At 45.3% G+C, this 10,475-nt stretch overlaps 1 protein-coding gene across 2 annotated transcripts; it reads right to left on the reverse strand.

Moving 5' to 3' along the window:
- Positions 1 to 7,255: 7,255 nt before the first annotated feature.
- LOC125523146 lies at positions 7,256 to 9,937 on the reverse strand. 2 transcript variants are annotated; one of them, XM_048688204.1, is made up of 3 exons: positions 9,557 to 9,937; positions 8,052 to 8,444; positions 7,256 to 7,905 (listed from the first exon to the last, which is right to left on the reverse strand). In XM_048688204.1, the coding sequence occupies exons 2-3, from the start codon at positions 8,434 to 8,436 to the stop codon at positions 7,619 to 7,621; spliced, it is 672 nt and encodes a 223-aa protein (XP_048544161.1). In that variant the 5' UTR covers positions 8,437 to 8,444; positions 9,557 to 9,937; the 3' UTR covers positions 7,256 to 7,618. The 2 variants fall into 2 exon arrangements, with proteins under 2 accessions (XP_048544161.1, XP_048544159.1); XM_048688202.1 differs by having other exon boundaries at positions 7,257 to 7,905; positions 9,765 to 9,937.
- Positions 9,938 to 10,475: the final 538 nt, after the last annotated feature.

Consider the following 10,475-nt stretch of genomic DNA (forward strand, 5'->3'; position numbering starts at 1 on the left):
GAGGATATGCATTAGAGACAGTTGCATTCACTTTAGATAGGACACCATATAAGTCTGTTGAGACGACGCTGTATGAACATTGGTTTGGCAAGAAACCAAAGTTGGCGTTTCTTAATGTTTGGGGCTGCGATGCTTAAGGCTTCAGCCGGAGAAGCTCGAACCCAAAGTGGACAAACACATCTTCATAGGATACCCAAAGGTGACAGGTGGGTATACCTTCTGTCTTAGATCCGAGGGCAAATTGTTTGTCGCTAAGAACGGGTCCTTTCTCGAGAAGGAGTTTCTCTCGAAAGAATTGAGTGGGAGGAAGATAGAACTTGATGAGGTTGTCGAACCTTTACTTCAACCAGAGAGTGATGCGACACGGAAAGATGTTTTCTGTGGCGCCTACGTCTGTTGAAGAGGAAGTTGATGATAGTGATCATGAAGCTTCAGATCAAGTTGCTATCGAACCTCATAGGTCGACAAGGATATGTACTACTCCTGAGTGGTACGGTAATCCTGTCTTAAATATCATGTTGTTAGACAACAATGAACCTACGAGCTATGGAGAAGCGACGGTGGGACCGTATTCCAACAAATGGTTAGAAGCCATGAAATCCGAGATAGGATCCATGTATCAGAACAAAGTATGGACTTTGGTGGACTTGCCCGATGATCGGCAAGCCATTGAGATAAATGGATGTTTAAGAAGAAGACGGACGTGGGAGGTAATGTTACCGTCTATGAAGCTCGACTTATGAGAAAGAGTCTTTTCACAAGTTCAAGGAGTTGACTACGATGAGAATTTCTCACCCGTAGCGATGCTTAAGTCCGTCGGAATCATGTTAGCATTAGCTGTATTTTTTGATTATGAAATCTAACAGATGGATGTCAAAACAAGTTTTGTTACCAGTTTTCGTAAGAAAAAGTTGTATGTGATACAATAAAAGGTTTTGTCGATCCTAAGGATGCTAAAAGGTATGCTGGCTCCAGCGATCCTTCTATGGACTAGAGCAAGCATCTCGGAGTTGGAATATATGCTTTGATGGAGTGATCAAAGCTTTTAGGTTTATACAATGTTTGCTAGAAACTTGTGTTTATAAGAAAGTGAGTGGGAGCACTACAACATTTCTGATAAGTATATGTCGATGACATATTGTTGATCCGAAATAATGTAGAATTTCTGGAAAGCATAAACGGTTGTTTGAAGAGTGTTTTTCAAAGGAAGACCTGGATAAAGCTGCTTACATATTGGGCATCAAGATCTATAGAGATAGATCAAGACGCCTGATGGTACTTTCAAAGAACACACACGTTGACATGTTTTTGAAGGAGTTCAAAATAGATCCGTCAAAGAAGGGATTCTTACCTAAGTTGTAAGGTCTGAAGTTGAGTAAGACTCAAAGATTGACCACGGCAGAAGAAATAGGAAGGATGAAGGTCGTCCCCTATGCTTTTGTCATAGGCTCTATACGGTATGCCATGCTGAGTACCACACCAGATGTGTGCCTCGCCACATGTCTGGCAAGAGGGTACAAAGGTGATCTAGGATTGGATCACCAGATAGCGGTCAAAATTATCCTTAGAGGAATAAGGAAATGTTTCTCGGATATGGAGGTGATGAAGAGTTCGACGTAAAGAGTTACGTCGATGCAAGCTTAACACCTATCCGGATAGCTCTGAGTAGAGATACCGGATACGTATAATGGAGCAACAATTTGGAATAGCTCCAAGTGGAACGTGGTAGCAGCATCTATGATATGACATAAAGTTTTGCGAAATACATAGGGATCTGAATATGGCAAGACCCGTTGACTACAACCTCTCTCACAAGCATAACATGATCAAACCCAGAACTCATTGAGTGTTAATCACATAGTGATGTGAACTAGATTATTGAGTCTAGTAAACTCTTTGGATGTTGGTCACATGTCGATGTGACCTGTGAGTGTTAATCACATGGTGATGTGAACTAGATTATTGACTCTAGTGCAAGTGGGAGACTGTTGGAAATATGCCCTAGAGGCAATAATAAATTAGTTATTATTATATCATATTTCATTATTCATGATAATCATTTATTATCCATGCTAGAATTGTATTGATAGGAAACTCAAATACATGTGTGGATACATAGACAACACCATGTCCCTAGTAAGCCTCTAGTTGACTAGCTCGTTGATCAATAGATGGTTACGGTTTCCTGACCATGGACATTGGATGTCGTTGATAACGGGATCACATCATTAGGAGAATGGTGTGATGGACAAGACCCAATCCTAAGCCTAGCACAAGATCGTGTAGTTCGTTTGCTAAAGCTTTTCTAATGTCAAGTATCATTTCCTTAGACCATGAGATTGTGCAACTCCCGGATACCGTAGGAGTGCTTTGGGTGTGCCAAACGTCACAACGTAACTGGGTGGCTATAAAGGTACACTACAGGTATCTCCGAAAGTGTCTTTGGGTTGGCACGAATCGAGACTGGGATTTGTCACTCCGTGTAAACGGAGAGGTATCTCTGGGCCCACTCGGTAGGACATCATCATAATGTGCACAATGTGACCAAGGAGTTGATCACGGGATGATGTGTTACGGAACGAGTAAAGAGACTTGCCGGTAACGAGATTGAACAAGGTATCGGGATACCGACGATCGAATCTCGGGCAAGTACAATACCGCTGGACAAAGGGAATTGAATACGGGATTGATTGAATCCTCGACATCGTGGTTCATCCGATGAGATCATCGTGGAACATGTGGGAGCCAACATGGGTATCCAGATCCCTGTGTTGGTTATTGGCCGGAAAGTTGTCTCGGTCATGTCTGCATGGTTCCCGAACCCGTAGGGTCTACACACTTAAAGTTCGATGACGGGTTATTAGGAAGACTTGTATGTGATTACTGAATGTTGTTCGGAGTCCCAGGATGAGATCCCAGACGTCACGAGGAGTTCTAGAATGGTCCGGAGGTAAAGATTTATATATGAAAAGTTGTTGTTCGGCTTTCGGGAAAAGTTCGGTTTTTTCCGGTATTGTACCGGGAAGCTGCCGGAAGGTTCCGGAGGATTCCGGAGGGGTCCGGAGGTCCGGAAAATGTTCCACCACGTCCAATACAGCAGCATGGGCTGTAGGGGGGAGACCTAACCTTAATGGGCCAAGGGCACCAGCCCCCCCAAGGTCCATGCGCATGGGAGAGGGGAAACCCTAAGGGGGAGGGCCTCCACTTGACTTGGGAGGCACTCCTCCCCCCTTGGCCGCCGCCCCCAACCCTAGATGGGATCTAAGGCGGCCGGCCCCCTCTCTCCCCACCTATAAATAGTGGAGGGGTGGGAGGGCGGCCAGACCACTTGAACCTGGCGCAACCCCTCCCCTCCAATACCTCTCCTCCTCCGCGTGAGCTTGGCGAAGCCCTGCCGGAGAACTGCCACTCCATCACCACCACGCCGTCGTACTGTTGTTGGACTCTCTTCCTCAACCTCTCCCTCCTCCTTGTTGGATCAAGGCATGGGAGATGTCTCCGTTCCGTACGTGTATTGAACGCGGAGGTGCCGTCCGTTTGGCGCTAGGATCATCGGTGATTTGGATCACGATGAGTACGACTCCATCAACCCCGTTCACTTGAACGCTTCCGCTTAGCAATCTACAAGGGTATGTAGATGCACTCTCCTTCCCCTCGTTGCTAGATTACTCCATAGATTGATCTTGGTGATGCGTAGAAAATTTTAAATTTCTGTTACGATCCCTAATAGTATCATCAGAGACACCTATAGAGCACCTTTTTAATCACCTAGTTACATTGTGACGTTTGGTAGCACACAAAGTGTTCCTCCGGTACTCGGGAGTTGCATAATCTCATAGTCATAGGAACATGTATAAGTCATGAAGAAAGCAATAGCAACAAACTAAACAATCATCGTGCTAAGCTAACAGATGGGTCAAGTCAATTACACCATTCTCTACTGATGTGATCATGTTAATCAAATGACAACTCATGTCTATGGTTAGAAAACATAACCATCATTGATTCAACGAGCTAGTCAAGTAAAGGCAAACTAGTGACACTCTATTTGTCTATGTATTCACACATGTACTAAGTTTCCGGTTAATACAATTCTAGCATGAATAATAAACATTTATCATGATATAAGGAAATATAATAACAACTTTATTATTTCCTCTAGGGCATATTTCCTTCAACGATGGTCCCAAAATTTACCATGCCAATATATGTTAAGTTGCCAAGGCAAAACACATCATAGTTTCATAAAGAAAAAGCTATAGTGACTATGGCAAAAAAGTTAAATAATTTGTATTGGACACATGGCAAATTTATCAAATTATTGTATTCCTACATAGGAGCATGACAGTTATGTAAAATCTGTAATGTACCACCCTAGAGAGAAGACACAAGCATGGCAGATCAATCATGGCAGATCAATCATGGCTAGAGGCTAATGCGTGCTTTGCCGCACCGTTCTTCACTCGTGGGCTTGATTCTTTTATATCTAATAGATTGGTATGGTCGGTTGTTTTGTTTGGATTTTATCAATGTTGACTTGTGTTTTAATTACGCCATGGAGGTTTTTTTCTCGTTTGTATATCATGTCGGGTTCTTGTTGGAGACGATATTCCCCAAAGGAGAATGAAGTTTCTGTTGTGCATCGTTGTGGTGTCTCTTGAGAGGTCATATTCTATGCTAAAATTATGTGTCGGTTTCGATGCCAGCTGGTGATGGTTATTTGAGCCTCTTGACAGGTCCCATTCCACGCCAAAATCGTGGAGTTGCTGCTATAACACACACATGGATCAGCCCACGAGCTCTCACTCGCTTAGCTTGACTCCCTATTCCTCTTAGTCGGTTATTTTTTTCAACTCGCTCTACTACTCGCTCAGAAAATAAACTATTAAAAATAGGTTAGTTCAATTAAAATTTGTTCAAGAATTTTTGAAAATATTACGAATTTACAAAACCATGAATTAGAGAAAATGCTGATGAATTTAAAATATATTCATGGATTAAAAAATGTCTGTATATTAAAAGTTTCAAATTTTAAAAATGTTCATAAACTTTAAAAATGTCCATGAACTTCAAAATATTCATGAATGTAATAAATATTAATGAAGATAAAAAATTAAATTAATTTTTATTTTTAACGTTCACAAATTTTAATAATCGCTCATGAATTAAAACCTGTAAAAAATTAAAGAGAGAAGGGGAAATAAAACTAAGCAACAAACAACCTTACATGCGGGTCCCACAATGACCCCACAACCCCTGAAACACCAGAGCGCTCCAAATCATGGGAGCTTAGTATCTCTATAGATTTACCAAAAACATGGCAATTATGTAAAATCTGTAAATGTACCCTAGAGAAAAGACACAAGCATGGCAGATCAAAAAAAAGTTGTTGACCAATTGATTGTTTGATAACAGCAGTATCACTAAATTAACTATGGCAAAAAAATAGTTGACAGGTTAATAATTTAGGTGAGATGTCAAGTTTAATTCACCGAAAACATGGCAACTTTGGACAATTTGTAAATTACCTCTGAAGGAGACACACTGAATATAGTGGTAAACTTGATCTGGTAATGAGAGAAAGGAGAGGCACTGACGGCCGATGAAGGACTGATGACGCGTGCGTGGACAATTTGTAAATTACCTCTGAAGGAGACACACTGAATATAGTGGTAAACTTGATCTGGTAAACTGAATATTCCATAGCAAAAAAATGATCTGATAATGGGAGAAAGGAGAGGCACTGACGACCGATGAAGGACTGATGACGCGTGCTCTTCCATGTGCAGCGACGAAGCAGGAAACCGCGAAGGCGGACATAGGCCCTGTTTGTTTGGGCTTTTGCTTCTGCTTTTGCAACTTTTTCACTTTGGCCAAAAAGCCATAAAAGCTCTTAAATAGGTGTTTTACAATTTTTATGGCTTTTGAAGCTAAATATTGTTATATTGGTTCATCAAAAGACAAAAAAGCTTTAAAAGCACTTATTTAGAAGCTTTTATGGCTTTTTGATCAAAGTGAAAAAGCTGCAACGAGGCTGTAGACGCGCCGGTGCTCCTCCATGCTCGGCCACCGCAGACCATCCCGTGGTCCTCCTCGCACGGCAGCCGCAGAGCGCCTCTCCTCCTCTACACGCAGCGACGGGCAGCCTCGATGGCTCCACACATGGTGCGACCGCTGGTAGGCGCGCGCGACCGAACAGGGCGGTGGCAACAATGCCCCCGCTTATGCATTTTTTTAGAGTACGCAAAATGCGTACCATTGATTTATAGAAGGCAGAGATTATATACAAGAGTTACAAAAGACGGCCATCCACAGACGGTTGGCACATCAAACACACCACTCCCACGCAAACACACTATTCCTCAATCAAATGTTGTACTCCTCTTCCTCCTGCTTGCACCCAACGCAAGAGTTCCTGATGGATCAGCTCGGCAGTGCCCCATTCATTGGTGATGGCGTGTGACGTAAAAACTCGACCATTTCTCTGCTTCCACAAGTTCCACCAAACTAGGATGCAGAAGGCGTCAAATCCTTTACGGTATGTCTTGTGGATTCTCTTCCTCGACCTAGTCCACCATCCCTCAAGATTATCTGTCATAGTTGGCAAGATGGAAAGATCAATGCCAAGTCTTGTGCAACTGAGAAACCATACCTGTTGTGCAAAACGCACTGTAAAAGTATGTGATCCACAGTGTCCTCTCACACAGGAAGCAAACCGAAGTTTGATCCTGCAGCCCGTGCCTGAATCTCCGGTCCGACGTCCCCCGCTCATGCTTCAAACGTGGGGAGGCGGCCTCTTCGATCGGTGGCGGTGCGGCGGCCAGCGGGACGATGAGCCTCTGACTTAAGAATCGACGTAGGGCACCCACGAGCTCCACCCCCCAATACCTCGGCCTGACAACCGGCAACCACCACTCGCGTGAGGCTCTCTCCGCCGCCGTCGATACGGCACGCCGCACCGGCATCGTTGTCGAGTACTTCCTCCGCCCACCACCGCCGACGATTCGAATGGCAATGTCGTTGCACGCCTCCTCCCGCTCCTCGTCTCCGCCGCCGCATGCCTCCTCTCCGACATGGCCCCCCTTGGGTACGACACAAACCGCCTTGCCGCCTGCGCATGGCCTCTCTCCCCCTCTGTCCCGTGCGGCGCGTGAGTTGGTGACGGAGAAAGGTAGTACAAGGGAGAGAGGTGCGGCAGTGCAAGACGACTGCACGTGGCGCCCTTGGTTGCTTTACGATTTGTGCAAGATATCCAACGGCGCTGAGCTCATTCGGGCTGAAACTCCAAAAACCTGACGTTCATGATTTATCTATGTCCTACACATCTCTTTACTGCACGATAAGAGCACGTACATATTTTCTTCACTGCACGATAAGAGCTGCGTCCAGTAAGCCACATAGTAGTTCCATAACTTCGAATGTACCCAAGTGGTCCAACGCAAGCGCCCTCATATCGACAGCGCAACAAGGGCAACACGACCCCACCAAACCCCACCAACACTAGTGATTCTTCCCGCGTCACAGGAGAGGCAAACTGGACCGCCAAAATCCAGACAGTTTCGAGACGATCATCTTTCATCTTCAGTCGACTACCTTAGTTTTGCGGGATCAGTGGAGACTATCTGCCGAGGTTACACCGTTTGCCGAACACCTTGCATTTCCTCCGGCTCCTAGCCGAGGTGTTCTTCTGTTCTTCTTCTTCCGGCATGGCAGAAGCCTTGCGCTCAACTGCCAGCTCTTCCACGGGCCTTCTACGACCTTTATGCTTGTCTTCAAGCCTAGGGCTCCTCCAAGTCCAAGGTGTATCGGCGTGGAAGAGCTTCCTGCGACGTTTCGCCTTCGCTCTCCGCGGCTTGGCGACACAGGCTTGAAAAGTCAGAGCCTTCGGAGAGAGGGGATCAGGTCCTGCAGCAAGAAAATGGTAGCTCTATGATGGTGTTGCTGTTAATTCAGAAATATGTATTGTTGCAATGTTTTCTCAAGTGTCGATTAACTGCATTATAATTTATAAACGTATTACTGAACTGAGAGAGGAATGAAGAAGAACATACCGGGGAACGTCACAGCTGTTGTAGTGTGAGGACAAGTTTGTGATACAGTAGCTTCATCTGGATTTCCGGACTCTTTTGGAGTAACAACGGCTGTTGGAGTGTGAGGACAAGTCTCTGATACAGTAGCTTCCTCTGGATTTCCAGACTCTTTTTCAGTAACGGAGGAGGATGCAGTAGCTTCCTCTGCATTTCCAGATTCGGTAGCCTCTTCCCTTCGTTCACCTTCTGTGACAAACATGGTCTGATCATCATGCAATGTAGCTTGGTGCTGAGCTGAGTTGCTCTGTGTGGAAGCTTCCTGATATTCTTCGACATTCTCCTCGCTACTGCTCAATTCAATAATCTCTGCATCATCACTCAGTTCTATCCAATCGATCAGCGCCATTGTGTAGCCTGAAAGAGTAAGATGGCGTGAGGGATGATCAAGAAAGAACTTGAAGGGAAACCCCTCCATCCACCAGACAACCCTTTCGGAGAAGGAAAAGAGCAGGATCACAACAAAGGGGAAACAGTGAGAAGCAAACAGGGCTTATCTCTCTACTCTTAGGGAAACTAAGATAATTCCACTTCTGTTGTATGCTTCCTAGTACAAATTAAATACTTCCGTTGTACACAAATATAAGATGTTTTGGATATGTCAATATGGACTGCATACGGACTGAAATGAGTGAACAAACACACTAAACTTGTCTATATACATCCGATTCAGAAAAAAAAGTTAAGAACATCTTATATTTGTGAAAACAAAGGGAGTAGTATTTAGCACGGTAAGAATATATATGATCAGTAGTAAGTAGTTAAAGAATCGTGAAGTTTCTTTTCATTATGGAGTGTGCCAACAATCAAAATTTGCGCACAGATGGAGAATTACACAATGCCAGCGGTTATCGATGCTTAAACAATGAACATGGCTTCAGCACCTTGCTGCAAACTAAATCTGCACGTGGTGGAAGAGTAGGACACCTGAGCAAATCTTTAGAGAAAAGGCCTAAGCCCAGCTTTTCATTCAAAGCGAAAGTGTTCAGTGCAAGGAGTATATGACAAAACTGAAATGGATTTGCTAATTCTCAGAATTAACAAAGTCTCATCTAACTCCTACACTATATGATTAACCAAACAGATAAATTAAAGAAAGAAATCCCCGCAAATCTCCACGTAGATTTCTCATGTAGAGTAGATGAGAGCGACACATCCAAACTGAAAGTACTACTATGACTATCACAAACTCTACTTCTACCATTATTTTTTAACGGCCGGCAGCCTAAACGCAAAAAGGATCGATTTCGCAGATCCTATACCGGCAAGTATTTAAGAGATGCTTCTCGCAAAGAAAAAAGGTGTTTTTTGTAGGAAAAAGAAAAAAGGTGTTTAGATATGCGGAGGGACGCGGACACTAACAAGAGCGAAAAGAAAATGCTCGAAATAAATCTGCTAGTACTAAGGCTGGGAGCCTGGGACCATCCGATGAATCCCCACCCCGCTTCGAGAAGAAAACCCCCACCCACCCAGGCGACGTATCCGGATGCACCGACGCGGACCCCATCTGCCACTTCAAGCGAAACCGCTGGAGCAAGAAGAAACCACGCACGCAGCCACCGCGTCGTTGGAGAAACACCAACAATGGCGGATTCAACCTGAGATTGCAGCGAAAGCAAAATGGCGGCACGGGATGCGCAGTGCGGAATCAATGAGGGCTTGGATGAATCGAATAACCTGATGGAGCACCGTGATTTGGGCACCCCCACACTGAAGTTGGGTGGGAACTAGTAGTAGTACAGCGAAGAGAGAAAGTTTGGGCGAGGTGAAAGAGGCAGCGGAGCAGAGCGGGGAGAGGGTTCTCAGAGGATTTGGGCGTTCACCGCAAGTCGAAAATAATGATGGCACTCCTCTGCTGCACTTTTACCGCCGCGTGTTGTGGACTTGTGGTCAGCACGTACACTGTTTGCCGCGTGTTGAGTCTGACCGCACAGGGCACCCGCAGGGTAGATTCCTCTTCTTGTTCTTGGAACTCGTACAGATGTTTATAAGAGACAGAAAATTGAATCATTTTTTGGAAGAGGTAGAGTTCACAGCATAGAGACTGTTGCTTTTGTGATAGCAGCGAGTATACTGGCCACTCCTCGGGCCGGGCCAACCAAAGCCTGACACAAAAAACCCAGGCTCGAGCCCGGCCCATCACACTAAAAGCCCGTCGGGCCTCGGGCCACAGGCCGGGCCTCTTCCTTAAATGGCGAAATCGACAGGCTTGGGCCCGGCCCGGCCCGGGCTTCGGGCTCAAAACCTAGGCCCGAGCCCGACCCATGGACAAGGTCGGGCCGGGTCGGGTCGGGCCGACCGGGTCGGGTTGTCCATGGCCAGGTATAGCAGCGAGTAACGTTACATCGACAGAAGGTTACGGGCGTTTTACGAGGTGATACTGATTTG

The sequence above is a fragment of the Triticum urartu genome, chromosome 7, assembly GCF_003073215.2.
Source record: "Triticum urartu cultivar G1812 chromosome 7, Tu2.1, whole genome shotgun sequence".
NCBI classification, from domain to species: Eukaryota; Viridiplantae; Streptophyta; class Magnoliopsida; order Poales; family Poaceae; genus Triticum; species Triticum urartu.

Bases quoted from the DNA above. Each gene is read 5' to 3' on its own strand.
- LOC125523146 (XM_048688204.1), bottom strand. From the start codon at position 8,436: ATGGCGCTGATCGATTGGATAGAACTGAGTGATGATGCAGAGATTATT. The intron at 7,906-8,051 runs GTATGTTCTTCT...TTCTTGCTGCAG, and splicing joins AACAGCTGTGACGTTCCCCG to GACCTGATCCCCTCTCTCCG.